General features: G+C 40.6%; 2 protein-coding genes across 7 annotated transcripts in view; one reads left to right on the forward strand and one right to left on the reverse strand.

The window, feature by feature from the left end:
* Positions 1 to 8,896, reverse strand: LOC148901531 (zinc finger protein ubi-d4-like). 3 transcript variants are annotated; one of them, XM_088988907.1, is made up of 11 exons: positions 8,850 to 8,896; positions 7,719 to 7,879; positions 7,320 to 7,427; positions 7,013 to 7,206; positions 6,640 to 6,732; positions 6,130 to 6,214; positions 5,547 to 5,681; positions 3,399 to 3,530; positions 3,186 to 3,298; positions 2,620 to 2,701; positions 1 to 1,279 (listed from the first exon to the last, which is right to left on the reverse strand). In XM_088988907.1, the coding sequence occupies exons 1-11, from the start codon at positions 8,879 to 8,881 to the stop codon at positions 1,194 to 1,196; spliced, it is 1,221 nt and encodes a 406-aa protein (XP_088845033.1). In that variant the 5' UTR covers positions 8,882 to 8,896; the 3' UTR covers positions 1 to 1,193. The 3 variants fall into 3 exon arrangements, with proteins under 3 accessions (XP_088845033.1, XP_088845025.1, XP_088845041.1); XM_088988899.1 differs by having other exon boundaries at positions 7,013 to 7,209; XM_088988915.1 differs by lacking the exon at positions 5,547 to 5,681 and having other exon boundaries at positions 7,013 to 7,209.
* Positions 8,897 to 9,557: 661 nt separating this feature from the next.
* neil3 (nei-like DNA glycosylase 3) overlaps positions 9,558 to 17,237 on the forward strand; it is a 32,505-nt gene continuing 24,825 nt past the window's right edge. For 3 of the 4 annotated variants that reach the window (XM_088988954.1, XM_088988928.1, XM_088988938.1), the window contains exons 1-9: positions 9,558 to 9,715; positions 9,864 to 9,976; positions 10,675 to 10,815; positions 11,042 to 11,255; positions 12,078 to 12,152; positions 12,566 to 12,732; positions 14,976 to 15,142; positions 15,523 to 15,760; positions 16,254 to 16,428. In XM_088988954.1, coding sequence (XP_088845080.1) covers positions 9,611 to 9,715; positions 9,864 to 9,976; positions 10,675 to 10,815; positions 11,042 to 11,255; positions 12,078 to 12,152; positions 12,566 to 12,732; positions 14,976 to 15,142; positions 15,523 to 15,760; positions 16,254 to 16,428 — 1,395 coding nt within the window. In that variant the 5' untranslated portion in view covers positions 9,558 to 9,610. The remainder of the gene's footprint in view (positions 9,716 to 9,863; positions 9,977 to 10,674; positions 10,816 to 11,041; positions 11,256 to 12,077; positions 12,153 to 12,565; positions 12,733 to 14,975; positions 15,143 to 15,522; positions 15,761 to 16,253; positions 16,429 to 17,237) is intronic. The other variant, XM_088988946.1, reaches the window with a different exon arrangement.

The following is a 17,237-nucleotide window of genomic DNA, read 5'->3' on the forward strand; positions in this document are numbered from 1 at the left end:
TCTGAGCTTAACTAGTAGAATTTCTCAAGGAAATACACCATTTTTATTTCAGTCACACTAGTCGGCGCTGTCACCGAAAAAATGTAAAAAAAAAAAAAAAATAGTACAACAAAGGACATCATTTTACAAATACAATGAAGGCCTGACATATCCAAAGAGTTGAATGAATGCAAAGGTCACAGACAGAAATGTACAAACAAGGCAACAAAGTACATAGAATGTTGAAGGAGCGTATACGTGAAAGTGTTCACTACCCACTTTAGAAAACAACTACAAATTTCTCCCAATACCAATGGTATATTTCATCATATATATGTCTTAAAAAATGACACTATTTAGACGAGTGCTGACAATGATGGCACCGTGAGTGGTCTCTACAACATCTCTGAAATGAATGTGGCTGTGTTAACAAGCTTAATAGTGAACTAACACCAAGCAATGACAAGGAAACGTGACTAGCAGCCAGTTACAGACTTTGAAAAATAAGACTGAGCACCTTTTGGTGCTTTTGGTGGACCAATAGAAAATGAGAGTATGCTATGATATAATGTTACTTTTTCTGGAATGGCGACAGTATGACATTTCAGTGTTTGGTTGAATTTTTGGGTCCACCCAACAAAATAATGATCTGTGTGGAACGAGGTGAAAACTTTTCAATTTGGCGACGCTGTTGGGCTCCATATGATCTTACAAAGTACACGGACAAATGTCACGACAAAAGTCCACTAGTAACCAGAACAATAACACTAATAGAATAATTTTCCAGCAACAGTTTGTTTTGTGTTTTCCCCCGTCCACATCCTGAAAGTAAAAATAGATCATTTGAGGGAAAACAAAACACTCCACAGTGCAGATGCGGACATTTGCTGTGATGCCAGTTTTCTCCCGGGAACTCCCATGGAGATAGCTGTTGCTATGGTTACCCCATGCACCCACTCTCTTTCTCGTCTGTGTTTAGCAGCAGTCCACCAATACAAATGTGTGCAGATGAATGTGTGAAGACAGTGAAGCTGCTTCAACCACACTTAAACTGATCTGAGGTCTGTCTTGGCGTCATGCCCCATCCTACTCCTGCCACTAAGCCGTGAGGCGGTTGAGCTACATATGGGAAAAAAGTGGCCATTCGGATGTGTTGCTTTGCTCAAACAGTGGTCATGTGAAAGAGGGGGCGAGACCAACTAACTGCTCCCGTGTCACTCGGAGGCGGAGCTCTGGTTCTGCTGGTAGATGGAGGCTTTTTCCTTGAGCAAGGCCAGGCACAGGTGGCAGCTCCAGCTCCCTGCAAAAACGCACAAATAAAATGCTTTATTGTGCCGAGTCTTCTTGGTGTTGTCCACAGTAGAAACAGCAAACACATCTGGGCCTTATTGTGGAAAAGCATGTCATTGTCCTGCCAGTAACTAAAAGACACCGTCATAAAAAGATGAACTAAAAATACATTATTTGTAGTACAGATTATTGGATTGGATATGCCTTCATTAGTCTCATTATTTTCATGTATTTAAAGGACAACCGACCTCTACAGCCAAGTTGTGTCCATAATTTGTAAAATGGCTTCAAATGACTTCTACTGAGTGTATTTTACAAAGATTCCACCGCATATAGCTATACTTTACATTTTAAGACTCGCGCTTCGTTACATTCAGGAAGTCTTGTTTTTGAGTTGGTGACGAGTCCGTCCATGACGTCACTAAAGGACCGCCCTTTACCGTAAAAAAGGCGCATTGGCGTGGTCCTTCCATCGCGTCAATGTATTTTGCTGTACTTGTTTGGTCTGGGGACCTCGTGTTGCACCCAAAAGCCACCAGAAGGCCAGAAGAGGGGGTCCAAGCGCCATATAAGGAATTTATCAGCCTATGGAAACGGAGGTGGCGGTCGCCATTTTGTGCCTCTTTTTTTGGGTGAGAGATTTTCCCCCAATGTTGCCTCAAAATGGCACAAATAAATTCTTTAATCGATTGCAAACGTGTCTGCTTTCCTCTTCAGAACTATTTGAATCATATTCATCACTGGATGTGGAACAAGAAAGCATATTCTCCGAATTTGAAGCCATTGTTTTGATTCACTAGCAATGCAAGACGTCTTGGCATGACGTCACGAACTGGGGGCGGGATTTTCTAAAAATGCCCAATTCGTAGCTCAATTTTTTGCAGATTTTGGACACTTTAAGTCATTTTTATTGGTGTTTTGCATTTGACTAAAAATATCATACTGCGTGTTTTGGGTATTTTAGATGCTATAAAACGCTTTTCTGGTGCAAGTTAAAAAACAAAAAAAGTGACGTCGGTTGTCCTTTAAGGGGAGGACTTATTCACTACTGCTCACACGTTTGGCCAAAGCAGAAAAAAATGGTGTTAGCACTATTTCAGTGTGATTACAATCTGCATTTGAGATGCCCCGTTATGTTGGCGGTTTTTGAATGCATCAAGTGTGATGCCACAGCTTTTTATTGGTAAAAACATTTAGCCTCTATTGCCAAATATACTGCCAAATAGTGATGTTAATGACTCAAAAGTTATATGTGCGAGGGTACATCAAATGATTACTGAGGTAATGTATGACGAATGCTGCTTACTATCCAATATCATCTCATTTAAGTAAGGGTGGTGCAGCATTTACCTTCAGGTGGTTCAGTCATGGGAGGACTAAGGCAGTACATGTGGTAACCTCGGTCACAGTCGTCACAAAACAGCAGCTGGTCCTGCGGGGGTTGGGTGGAAAACCACATCATTGGTTTAACCCGTGCTGACTTCTCGGAAATAAACAGCCACTTCTGATGACTGTTTCAACATCAAATCTAATGGGCTCACAATGTATTACTTTAGTTTGCCCACGTATTTTGTACTCCTGTGTAATTCACATTTATAATATTTGAGTATAATACTGACGAAAAAAAAATCACATTTGTTTCCAGTACAGTCATACCTTGACTTAAGGTTTTTTTTTTCAGTTTAGATCAGTATCATCCAATTTGCCCTTGTGTTGCAAGGAAAAATTAGTGGTGAGCTTAAGAAATGCAGCTCCATTTAAAACGGCGAAAGATTGAGCCTTTAAGGTTGTGTAACCCTGTGGCACCCTTTGCATGTCTTAATTGTGATTGTGCTTCACGGTGCACCGTGTCCTGCGTATGCTTTTTCATGAGATGATGTCGTTACGCAGGGTTTAAAATTAAAACGCATTCTCACATCATTTTCCGACGTGCCACAAACATTGCAGCACTTGCACTCGATGCACTGCCAGCGGTAGGTCTTGACTGCGGCCATCATTACAGGCGTGAATTGCAGACATGTCGGGTGGCCTGTGGAGAAGGTGAAGACACCAAAAACAAATCAGTCGTGAACATCAATCTGCTTGTACTTCATGTGCACAATTGGTAGCGATGGGTTGGGGGTCCATACCTGAACGTCCACAGTCTGAGCAAGACACAAGCTCCTCTGATTGGCCAGTCTTCTGGTTCAAGGTGGAGTCTCCCAGGCAGAAGTCGCAATAATCGTTAGGCAGTGCTAGACCATTTGGACCCTTTTTAGTTGCTACACAGGAGAATAAACATAAACATAATTATAACACTTGAAACCTATTTAAAGCACTTGTCATAGGTCATTCGGAACACTTCATAGGCCAATTTCGTTGTGACTAGCTACAGTCACTGAGAACTCGGTGTGTGCACATGCACAGTTTTAATTTCACTCTTCATTATTGTAATTCTTGATTGCAGCAGGGTACTAAATCATACTGCAAGCCTCTCGCATCAATGCTGGGTAACTTTTGAGGCAACACATGATGCACCGTATTGCAAAAGTAAAAAAATATTGATTACTTTGCTATGTCAAATCCTCACGAAGGTTGTTGGCGAGCTGGATCCCAGCTGACTTTGGCTGACTGGGTTCCAATTTTTTGGGATTTTTCACAAAAAAACAACAACACGGCAAATACAGTACTTAGTCTTTTCCTCTCGGCTTTTCCCTTCAAGGGGTCACCACAGCGAATCAGTGTCTTCCATTTTCAGAGGTTTGATTCGCATGTTAGTTTTGGCCAAGTTTTTACATCGGATGCCCTTCCTGACACAACCCTCTGTATTTATCTGGGCTTCGGACAGCAAATACAGTACTGTGTCCAGAAGACCCAACAAAAATATTTTAAAAACAATTTTAAAACAATCCACCAATCAAATAATGCTGAACATGCAAGAGATACTGTACAATATAATGGTCTGTTGTCTTAGAAGTAGAGTAAATGCAGCGCATGAACCATGTTTGTGTTCATTAATTACAATAAAGTAATTTTACCCCAGACTGGTCGCCAACCAATCATAGGACACATCTAGGCCAGCAATCATTCACACGCACACCTTGGAACAATTACAGTGAGCATTCGTGAATGAAACATGTTTTTGGAATGTGGAAAGAAGCAAGATTGCCCTGACAAAAACTCATACAAGCACAAGGAAACTCAAGTACTTAGTCTTACCATATAACTATTTAACAGCATTGTGAATTTTGCAAGGACATCAATATTTTCCTTATCGTACAGCATGTTAAGATTCTGCAGGTTTACCTAATGATATACCCAGAAAGTGTAAATAAATTACTCAAATAATATTCACCTCATCGTTTCAAAACCATTCAAATCTCTTTTGACACCCCGACAGACAAAGTAAAAATGACCACGTGAATGAGCTCATGAGGCAAACTGAATCTGAATGACAAGGATTTTACAAGTAAATCTGCATGCATTTAATACACACACATACACAATAGATACTGCAGATAGATGACAGACGGACAGACAGATCTGGTTTGACAAAAACTACTAAATATTGTGGATTTGTTCAGAATAGGGAGTACTGTAATGTATAACACATCTGTTACTCTGCAGTTGAGCCGCCATAGGGATTATGAATTGGAAAAAAAATCTACATGCATTTACTTCAAAAACAAAAGCAGATCAACATTAAATAGAACAATGTCTACATGTTTACATCTCCTTCCCTGAGATTAATAAAAAATAAATACAGTAAACATATACATCTCTGCAAACTATATTTACCATTTGTAAAATTAACTAACACACTGTGTTATTTTTTAAAGTGAAGATTAAATGGTTTTCAGACTTATACAAATCACTACGGAAAGACCTCAGAGTGAAAATAAATTCTGGATTTTATAATGGCTTATTTGGCATAGCTGATAAATGACATAATTGATCCATTGATCAAATTATGACATAGGCAATCACCCGTTTAAAATATCGAATGATTTCAATCACATCGGTGAAAAGTCTAATGTATGTATGCAATCATGAGGGATTGTTGATGAATATCGAATAGGATATTGGTTAACACGTGTTTCAAACAGAACCAACGGGTGCATCTTTTACAAACTTTGAGATTGAATATGAAGGTGAGGAAAAAGCACATAAGGGGGCAAAAATGGAGGAGGTGATTTCCTTCAGGCGCACACATGCTACAGGGCATGCAATCCCACGACTGCCCCCACACCCTTTTCTCACACCGTCTCTCCCTCTCTCAGTACTTGAGAGTGACTCACTCTTCTGTTCCTCAGGCTGGCGAGGAGTGGGTGGTGCCTCGATCTCCTCGCGGTCCTCGCCCTCCTCCTCCGCCAGGTGAGAGTGTGTATAGTGGTAGCTCAGGCCTGGACGGTTCTTGTAGCGTTTTCCACAGACTGACATACACACACGGTAATACACAAGGGTTATAGTGATGGTTGAATTACTTTACGGAAAAAGAGGGGCTCGCAGGTGGAGCCAGGAAAGTGCATTGTTCAGTGCCCCACAGAAAGCATGATTCTTTTCACTTTTTTGACATCACATATATTTTTAGAGATGCCTTCCCAGCAGCAAGCTCATACAGCAGAGGTGAGAAATGGGTGAGCAGCAAAAAACAGAGAAGGACCTTTTTTCTGGGTGAGAGAAGAGAGTGGAAAAAAACTTTAAAGGAAGCAACTTATCAAGATAAGTTCCAGATAAGTTCCAGAGGGGTGTTTCAAATCACATCATGCACAGCAGAAGCCTTGATGTCATATTTGAGAAGGAAAATCAGAAGGCGCCCTTGCCAAACAAGCATGACACGTACACAGGTGTGAAAGACAAAGGAAAACGTTTTTGACTCACTGTCACAGGCGTAAGGTTTGTCTCTTTCCTCCAGAGCTGCAGCCGCAGCCTCACTTTTCTTCTTGCCGTTCTTGTCACTGCGCCCCTGAAAAAAAAAACAACATTCAAGGATAAAAGTATCCCAGGGCTTTTTTTGAAATACTGAGCCTCATTTCTACATGACAACGTGAAATATAATCCTGAGATCCCAGGTTAGCCCAGTAAATCCCAAGAATTAAGAAAATGACATAAAGGTGATAAAGAGATGAGAATAAGTGGTTGAGTGGTAGCATCACATGTGATGCTGTGCAAGTCAGAAGCAGAGATAAAGCACTAAAGTTTGTTGCATTAAAACTAACTTGATCCGTTCATCACAAGACTGGAAAATTGATCATTTTCCAGGTTTCCCAGAATGCTCAGGATTCCAGAGCACTACTATAACCTGTCTTGTACATTAATGTTGCTATATAAGTGAATTTGCAATGGACGGCCTGGCCTGATGAACTGACCAACACAAGTGTTAGTCCTCACCTTGGATTTGCTCTTGCCTTTCCTCTTGGGCGTCTCGTCCTCAAAGTCTTCATCGTCTAAGTCATCCAAATAGTCATCGTGGTCAAGGACTCTCTGCAGTGAAAATGACACAGGGTTTAAACTCCTTTTTCTGAGACGCTGGTAAATTAAACTTCGCTTTCTCAAACAACTCACATTATTCAAAGCACAGTCGAATGCTTGTTTGACATCTATTCATCTGTTTTTATTTCAGTTACTTCTTACTATCTGGTACTTAATAATAATCATACTACATTTTATTTCTAAGCGCCTTTCAAAACTCTCAAGGACATTTTAAACTGACAAAATAAACAAAAACAACTGTCACTATCAAAAAACAAACAAACAAAGAAACCTTGCGGACACGTCCGGAGGATGTGTGAGTCGTCGTAGAACTAGCAGGGGCATCTACAGTGGCTGGATCATCGTCAGGACCGCGGACTTCTGTCACACCACTCCGCCTGTCGAGGGGCTCACCTTTGAGCAAAGCCTCCAGACTGCTTCCATCCACCGCCCCCAAGGCATCACGCTTCAGGCTCAACTCCAAATCTGCTACAAGCACATGCAAGTTTATCAGTATGCATGTTGTGAAAACACAGCGGCCGTTTATTAAAAATATTTCATGTTTCTGTCAAAGTTGAACACTTCATCAGTGGTAATACCTGCTTTGATTGGAGGGAAGGCCAATCGGGGATCCTCGGGCGGATGTGAGCGCTGTTTCTTCCTCCAGCGACGCGCTGGATATGTGTAAAGTTGACCCGGAGCAACACCTGACCAATAGATTGAAGTACCAAAAGTTGAGGTCGGTACTACTAACCACAAAAGCTACACCGTTGAGACATGTCTACAGTTAGCATCGGTAGAGTTGAAATTAGGGTGGACTTTAAAAAAAAATAAAAATAAAAAAGGAAAAGAATATTAATTGGTGATATTATGCATATTAATGTACATGTACAATAACAGCTTTCAAATTAATGTATGAATATAGAGGCAAAGACCATAGCTTAAAAAAAGAAAGGTGTGGGATGTTCTACACAACGCTTTGTAATTGACTTTTATACCTGCACTCCGGTGTCTCTTCTCCATCCAGATGTAGCAGTTAGACTGAGCTACACCAGTCTGTGAGTCCAGGAAGGGCATGAGTATGCTACGCTCAGCGCACAGTCTGGCATTGTAGCTATGACATTGCTCCATGGCATCTCGGTAACACTGCTCCCCAAGACTGAAATATATACAGGGTAATTAAAATACAATCTGAAAATGTGAGTAACAATAATGGAAAAACAAACATATTGCATTCAATCATCTATCCACGTTTGGGTCACAAGTGTGTCAAATCCTATCCCATCTGTCACTAGGTGACAGCCTGTAGACACCCTGAATTGGTCGGCACCCTACAACATTGCACACATAGAAAAACAAACAACTTCACCCACATCAACTGACAAATTAGAGATTTTAACTTGAGAAACGCTTTCTGAAAGTTTGGGAATATCGAGGAACCCTGTTATGTAAAAAATAAAGTAAATTCTATTTCAATATGTTCTGGGAAATCTTGTGTTACTCTTGTTGCAGTTTGCAAAAGAACATTTCTCCATCGTATGGAAAGTATTTCAAACATCATGTCTCTCCCATGCATCTTAACCGGGTAACCATAAAATACGATCCAGGGATTGTTGGGCTATTGTGGGATACCGCTGCAAACGACTACGACAATGATAAACACATCCTGCATTGAAACCGGGCAATGCTTTAAGGCAAGCAGACGAACGCTAATTTGCTTGAATTTAAACAGTGTAGAGAAGCGACGTCAGAACAAAAGGTTCATCCGTTCGCACGCCTTTCTTCACAACGAAGCAAGCATCTACAGACGGGATTATCAGCGGAAGGCAATTATCAACACAGCCATTTAATCAGGTGCAAAATACAAAGTGGCCAATTAAAGTTGTTGACGCGTGTGCCTATTACAGCTCCTCGGTCGCTGTGTTTCAGATATTTGCCAGCGGCTAACTAGCTATCCTTAGCACACCACAAGATAATGTTATTCTCTTGGGACGCATTTTACATCTGAAAACAGTTTGCTGTGTGCGTGGTTTTGGAATGGTTGTCGCTAATTAATTTGTTCTCGGATATATATTGACGCCGGCATGCATTGTGGATTTTCATTTGAAAAAAGAAAAAGGGGAACTTACACTTTTACAACACTGTCGACGGCCGCCGCCATGTTTGGTTAGTGCAGTTGTGTGGAATGATACTGCGCAAGCGCACTGTTGTAGGTGACGCAAACACACTGCGGCAGAGATTCAATGCATCCATTATGAGAGCCTCTTGTCATTGTTTTTTTTAATCCACCAATTTCTTAACACTGTTGAATATATTCACATTAGCGTCACACCACGAACAATATTGGATGTTCACTGGCTAATTGAGAAGTAACACGACTGAGTTGGCACACTCAAACGCATTTTCAAACTTTCAATAATATCATTTTGATTTGTCAATGTAAATTATGAATTATGAATGATTAGTGGATTGCCAAAGTGATCCCGCTAGGTGAGGGAAAACGTATTCCAATTACTGTACATTTATTTATTTATGTATTTATTTATTTATTTATTTATTTATTTATTAAATGCTTATTTTGTCAATTCTTTCTGAGTTTATCCTGACATCGTGACAGAAGAAGAAATCCTGACCAAATTATTCAACCACATGGACTCTGTGAACTCTGAAGTGGTTGTTTCTTTGATGCTTTATCGTAAGTGTGAAAAAAAATTACAGCAGTGTTTTCTGTCAAGCGTAACGTGTGGCAACGTAAAATGGATACCTCCTGGCTTCAATGGATTAAATGGACGCCATACTGCGCATGCGTCAATCTGAATAAGTGGCGGGCAGGGCAAACGACAGTTTGAAGTGCGAAAGTGCTTGCCAAAATAACCGTTTACGTTTAAAAATGGTGGAAGGTCCTGGTTGTACGTTAAACGGTGAGAAGATACGTTCGAGGATCCAGAAAAGGCAAAGAGTTAAAGAGATCCGGGGCAGTATGTTCGCAGCGAAGGTATTTTGTCCGTAAAAGACATCACAACGCTAAATGGGCATGGATTAGTAAACTCAGCAAGAATACGTAGAAAACAAATGTTACTGCAGTAGTCATCTGTTAACAATGTTTGCGACTCGACTCCGATAGTGACGTTATGTGTTTGCAGGGATTGGAGCTGGAAAGAAACAGCGCTATCCAAAGGCTGAAAGGGTGTCAATACACCGGCGTGGAAACCCTTGGGAAAGAGCTCTTCTTGTATTTTGGCCCGAACGCGTTGAGGTGAGAAGTTGCAGAATGTAAGCCAAGGGTTAAAATCATTCATGTCTATTTCACTTGTGCAGGGGTATCAAGTACTCCCGCTATCTTATTATATTCACTCCTTTCGCGCCAAACATGCTTGTTAACTACGTATTTCATTTTTGATTGTTTGTTTTGATATTATTATTGTTCAGAACACCACTCCGGAGAGATTGAGTGATTTTGATGTGGATCAATGAAAAATGTAGACTTGTGCCATTTGTCAGATCCCATGTAGCGATAAGACTACGTATCGGCAAAATCCTGGTCGAAATTCCCCTTATCCCACATCTGCTCTTACGCGATCGTAGCAGGGGCCGGAAATTTCCTTAAACTCGCTTTTTTAAACACTCGCTTTTTATGGTAGCTTTCTATATATTTCTATATATCGATATGACACATTTTTTCTGACTTAGCTGCATCTGGTAAAACCAACTTTTGATTCTTGAGGCATTCACCCGGGTGGAACCGATACACAATTATAGCTAATCAAATGTTATCCAATACAAGGGATTTTCAGACAATTAGCTGCCTCCACAAAGAAAATAGCATCAATTTTTGATTGTCACTCACCAATATAATGCCATCGCTTCAGGGAAAAAAAACTGCTTCGGTGTACTCAAATTAGCTGTTAGTATTTTCTTTCATACTTGTTATTAATATTGTGAATACTCTACTAGATTACACTTTGGCATGAACGGCTCTATGCGAATCAACGCTCCAAAGAGGAAAGACTGCGGTGGCGGAGGCTCCGTCCCTGTGCTTGAAATCCATCTGGCCAATGACATTGTATGCTTCTTCGACAGCACAGTGGAATTGAGGTGCAGTTAATCCAAAATGATACTGGATTGAGGTAGCAGAAGTTCACCTTGAGGCATCCAATAAATGTAACCCATATGATTTGGCTGTAGGCTGTAGTTGTGTTAATAAGAAAGCCTTTAATAGTCCCACAATGTGGAAATTTGCAATCTGCAGCAGCAAAACTGACAGGGGTGGGGTAGGCGTGTGTGTGTGTAGTCATGTGACCCCGCGTTTATGTTCCCAAAGGTTGAGTGATGACTGTAGTCGGCGTGTTCGAGCCCTCCAGCCCCTGGATGTGTGTTCGCCGACATTCATCCCCTCGCGCTCAGCCGAGGCCGCGAGACGCCATTGTGGCCGGATGCTCTGCGACGTCCTTCTTGACCAGGCTGTCATGCCGGGGGTGGGCAACATCATAAAAAATGAAGCTCTTTTCGACGCAGGTCTACACCCGGCCGTGAAGGTACAGATGATGGATTGTGCGCACCCAGAAATGGTGGGATGGGGGGTGAAACGAGACAACCAGAGACATCCACTCTACATAACTTTTTACCGTTTTATCAAGTGATGTGTTTTAGTGGAGGCTTAAAATGGGACAAAGACAGAAAATAATGCAGCACAGCAAAACATGGGGATTGGATTTGATTTCTTAAACACAAAATGTCATCCGAATGAACATGCATACAGTCTGTCACTAAAGGGGACATACATTACCATTCTGAAGCTTGTTCCAATATCCTTCAATGAAAAACATCTATTTATGTATCCCTTTTCCACTACATTCAAAATGAATAGAATGTACTGGATCTTTCATTAATCATAAGAAAACATCCATCAATCCAAAATATCTGACATTCAAAGAAGGACTGAACAAAATTCAACAGGTATATCATGGCTTGAATGGAAAAACAAAAAGTCAGGACTTCAATGTTCTAATTAATTCCGGTGTTCAGGGTGTTGTCAGACAGTAAACAATACATCCATATTTTGGGATTGTCTCGTAATTTACAAATATTGGGACAGTGTAAAGAAAAACATTGAAAGTGATTGTAAGGGGAAACATCTTTAGATTTACAACTCTTTCTATTGGGCCTGGGCATGTGGCACATGCCTTGTGATTGCTAGGATGGACTGCGCTTGTCTGCGACACTAATATTACATAAGGCCAAAGAAAAAGAATGATTGATTTGTGCACTTGCTGTATTTGTTTTAGAGTGACTACTATGTGTCATTTTTTTCCTTTTTAATGTTAAAAGGAATAATAACTGACTACAGCTTTCCAAAGGTGGAGCAGCTATCAGACGAGCAGCTTTACCATTTGGTAAAGATGACGCGCGATTTTACTCTTCTTTTTTACAAGGTGAGATTTTTGCTATAGTTAATTGTTTTTCATTATATGTCTTTACGTTACGTTTTTTTCATATGTTACCTGGATTTGTACATTCTGTCTAATAGTTTTTAGTGTCATATTTTTGACATTCTTTAAAAATACAGAAATACGTAATGTCTATTTCTAGTGAATATATTTAGTATTTTTGGCCAATATCTTTCGTGTATTTTCCACCCTAAATTTGTCCTGTGGAGTTATAATCCTAATGCCCAAATTTGTAATGTAGTATACAGGTACAGTATATGTTTGTTTTAAAACACTGGAACATGCTATATAAGTACTACTCTATTAACCTTTTTGCCGGTGCTGTCCATATTACTTGCACATACTAATGGCTTCACCTAGCACTTTCTTCCACTCACCTCACCCTCTTTCTCTGCCAGTGTCGCAAGTCTTGCTCTGCATTATGCACACACTACAAAGTCTACAAGCGTTCCCGGTGCGGTCGCTGCTCCGGAACCATTACTGTCTGTCGTCTCGGCGACAACGCCAGGATGACGTACTTCTGTGAACGCTGTCAAGGGTGTGACACTGGCAGGATTCGAATCAGGTGGGAGCACAACAGGTCGCTTGTGTCTTGAATGAAGTGACCGGCAAATGTCTTGTTTGTTTGGTGAAAAACAATGATTTTCTTAGAAGAACTTGTTTTTGCCTCCCAGAGCTGTTTAGTGGCATTCTGCCTTCCTCCATCATGGTTTCCTAGACATAGACCCTAAAGTTTGTACTGTTGGTTTCATCTTTAATATTGGAGACTCACAAAACACAAGTTCTAAATTTGATGCAAAAACACCCAACCAGATAAAAGTAACACATAAAATGTGCACCCCATCATTTTTGTGTGCTTTGATAGGTGGATGGGCTGTTCTAACCTCATTTGTTGTTGTAATTATATCTGTATCTTCAATAGAACTGTAATGATAGTCATAATAGTAATTAACATTTGGAGAAATACAAGGATTCAGCCCAATGCCAGCGCTACAGTATGTATTAAAGAACAGAAACAGTCCATTATTTGTTTTGCATCCTTCAACACAACAGAATCTTTAGTAGCTTACATTTTACAACTACATGTTTTTTTCCTTCAGTGAAGCTTTTCTATGAGAAGGTTTCAGCTCTGAGAAGCCATCTTTTGCAGGCAGATGGGCCTCGCAGAGAGCAGGGGATGTTACGGGTGCCACCGATGCGCATGTTCAATGCATGTTTGCCAGAAAGACCATGGGCTCAACACCTCCTGGTCGGTGTTTGAGTGAGGCTTAGCGAGAGCTCCCCGCCGAAAGCCCTTCAAACACATTACACAGCTGACAGATCAATCTGTGAGGGAGGTTTGCCATTGAAGCCATCAGCATGACTGCATATTTCTAGCCATCTTTTCATCCATCCATCCTTCCATCCACATAATGATTGGTGGCCTTCTTGTCAAACATAGTGGAGATTTATGTCACAACACTGCATTTAAATGCACACCGCCTGCTCCTGGTACTGCCTCACCAGCTGTTACAAGTGCAAATGTTTTGTTTGCTTGCTCCTGCAGTGTGTGAAGCATTTTTGGGTGGTGGGGTCGGCTGGTACATTTAAAACAATATTTTTCATTATTGCTACGCTGGTATTTTTGACAGTAATGTTCACATTATTTATTCACAGATTTTCAACTTAGATTCAAATAGAATAGGCTAATACAAAACAGAATCCAAGGATAATTTAACAATATTGTGTATTGGGTGCCTGTGATGCAAAGATCCAGTCAGTCTCCTGAGGACCAACAGCGTGACACGGCTCCATGCCAACACAGTATCAATACAGTTTTCTCAATGTGACAATATACTTGACAAGGCTTCATCTAATTATTACTCCACGACACTAAACATCAATATGAAGTTAACTCTCCAGAATAAAGCAACAAAACAAATGAACCAAAGATTCTATGGCCTAGAACACACAAATGATAGTGGCTTTCATGATCTACCCATGCCTGCGTTGTTTTTTTCTGTGTACTTCTGTTTCCCTCCCACATTATAAAAAACATGCATGGCATGGTATTACAGTACAACATTCTAAATTGTCCATAGGTGTGATTGTGAGCACAATTGGTTGTTTGTCTGTGTGTGCTGTGCGGTTGGCTGCCAGTTCAGGCTGTACTGTGCCTACTGCCCGAAGACAGCAGGGATAGGCTCCAACATGCCCGCGACCCTCATGAGGATAAGCTGATTAGGGCTGGATAGTCCTGAGAAGGCCGCATTTTCTTCCGCATGACATCACTTCCAGAGTGACTCGACCACATGTGGTTTCCAAATTCACATCAAACATTAATTTATGCGGTCCAGGGAGGCTACATGGGGAGAAACCTTTGAAAGCTTTCAAAGGACACATCCCAATTGCCTTTCTAGAATGTTGAAACCACGTGTGGTCCAGTTGGTGTGGAAGCTATGTCATGTGGCAGAAAATGCAGCCTTCGGTGGGCATAGCCTCTTCCATCCACATCGCAAAAACACAATGTCCACAAAATATTGTGGGCTAGAGCAGTTTCATATTTTGTTTCTATATTTGCAGTTTTTTATTTGGGTGGGGGCAATGTTTTTTTTTTTTAAATCTGTTGGTTTCCCGCTTTTTATCTGCAAATTTTACATTTTCCAAAAATGTTTCCATCATGAACATGATTCATAGTTTTTATTAATTTATTTTTATTTGTGTGTGTATTTTTCATAGTATAGTATTAAACACTATGTCGTCATTATTCGTCAAAACCAAAAAAAGTAAGTGTTTGAAAACTGTTTAAAAGTTTTTTTATGTTTGCAGTCAACTTCCTGCCAGGAACTCCGTGATTGCTTGGGCAAGCAGTGGGGGAGCAGCAAATGAAAACGTGGCAAAGAGGGAGGAAGAGGACTGGGCCTGTCACCTATGCACCCTTCTCAACAAGTCTTCTGCCAAAAACTGCAATGCCTGCCTCACTCCCCGAGCTCCGGGTAAAACTCAACGATTGTTAGTTGTGTCCGATTCAAAAAAAATTACGTTTTAACTTCACTTCCCTTAGAAAATTTGAACATGTTCATTCAATGAAAAATCTTTGCGTGGGCAGGAAAAGCCGAGTATATAGTCAAATCCCAGTTGTGATCATTTTGCTCCCTATATAATGAGGATAAGAATTTTTCACATTTCATGTTTCATGTCCAAATGCACTGAAATTGCCCAGAAGGCACAGTTATGAGGAGCACTGGACGTGCAGGAGTACATAAAGGTGTTCGATGATATTGTTTGTGTTATAAAAAAGTGCTTTTAACAAGCTATGTTTATGAGTGGAACCTCAGAATAATCGTGAAATGTCTGTTTATCATTTCCTCCACAGTCCACAAAGAAGGCACTTCTGCGCCCTTCTCTACTGATCTGGTGCGATATCCCTGCACTGCCTTCACAAAACCCCAAGAGGAGCGCAAACTGAACTGGCGCTCCGCTTTCGGGACGTCCACCTTGCTTTTCTCTGACTTGAGCAAGGCACCTGCGCTGTCTCGTGGGGGAACACTGGCCTCATCCAGTCAGCCGTGCAAGAAAATGAGAATTGATGCTGGTCCCTCTAACAAGATGGGGTGAGTGACTCGCTCATGAATAACAATAATAAAAGCTTCCCAAGCCTGAGGGTAATCCGGTTTTGTTTTTAGGTTATTTCCTCCCCTAACAAAACAAGTTTCAGCTCATCTTTTAGTATGCAGACAACGTGACCAACACATCCAGTTTCACCGGTCCCTCTTGTGTGCATCACAAATGTGCATAAAAGTTGCAATATTCCGAGAATAAAATTAGAGAAAAAAAATAGTTTTGTTTTATAAAGTTGCAATTGAGATTGTGAATCAGAACTGCACAACTAAAACCACTTTTTTGGGGGGGCAGAAAAGTTTAAAAACTCACGTTTATTAAAACAAAGCAGACTTTAGGATATGTATATATTTTTGCACCACCCTCATTTTTATAAGAAGCGCAGATATACTATTCACAATTTTATGATAAGAAAAAAAACAATGCAATTTTTCAGAACCAAATGGGTTTCTTTTCTTGTTTTATAGCTGTTTTCTCCTCTGTTAGTGCACACACAACTGCAGGGAAGGAACGTGACCAGTCCTGCCCATCTGTCTCCCCCTCGTGTGTGTCCCATGGTCGCCCAGCTCTTCTGCGAGTGGTCTACAAGGACGGTGACAATAAAGGACGAATGTTTTACACCTGTTCACTGCCCAGGGAGGCAAAATGCAACTTCTTTGAGGTAAGAAATATCATGCCATGTGTCTGCAGATTTTGCTCACGCTGCTTTTTTCTCAAGAAATCAAACTTTCTTTTCAGAAATCACCTTATCTGAAAATCATTGTACAGTATACTGTATGTAAAATTTAGGGATGTTCCATTATTGGCACTATTGAAATATTACCTCAACCCCCAGATGTATGAATTAGTCTTGAAATAAATAATAATAATACATTTCATTTATAAGCGCCTTTCAAAACTCTCAAGGGCACTTTACAGTCACAAGTTATTTTTTATGCGGGTGAGCAGCGGCAGCCACACACGCCAGCGTTCACTCAACCTGGAAATTTCATAGAATAGGTCGAAAAAATAAATAATAACAACAAATATTCCTCTTTCGGGAGAAAACATTGCTGCAGTGAGGGACTCCGTAGGATGCATCTTTTTGGGTGACCCTCCCGATACAGGAGTGTTTAAAAGTGATTGACAACTTTGTCAGACGATTACAGTTTTGCTTGCAATGAAATAGTGGACATTTGGAACACATCTTGGGAAAGCCATAAACTGACAAAAAAAATGCCAGAAATAGCTGAAACTCTGGTGAATCGTCTTCCATAAACTGAATAATGTGTGGTTGTAATTTGAAATAAATAGCTTTTTAATCAAAGACAATTGAAATTTTCATGGGTACCCATTTAAAATCGGTCCAGCAGGTGGCAGTATGTGTTAAGGGATTATGCAGGATCATACTGCAGAGCAAGTAGTAGAGTGGAAGGGATGCTTGCTGTGTATTGTCTGTCAAGTGGAATAGCATGTAGTTAGTATTGACTG

Source organism: Hippocampus bargibanti, linkage group LG02 (assembly GCF_051943395.1).
Source record: "Hippocampus bargibanti isolate YZ-2025 linkage group LG02, ASM5194339v1, whole genome shotgun sequence".
Lineage (NCBI taxonomy): Eukaryota > Metazoa > Chordata > Actinopteri > Syngnathiformes > Syngnathidae > Hippocampus > Hippocampus bargibanti.

Bases quoted from the DNA above. Each gene is read 5' to 3' on its own strand.
- LOC148901531 (XM_088988899.1), bottom strand. From the start codon at position 8,881: ATGGCGGCGGCCGTCGACAGTGTTGTAAAAGT. The intron at 5,682-6,129 runs GTGAGTCAAAAA...TGTGTATGTCAG, and splicing joins CAAACCTTACGCCTGTGACA to TCTGTGGAAAACGCTACAAG. The intron at 1,280-2,619 runs GTAAATGCTGCA...GCGTTTTTGCAG, and splicing joins CATGACTGAACCACCTGAAG to GGAGCTGGAGCTGCCACCTG.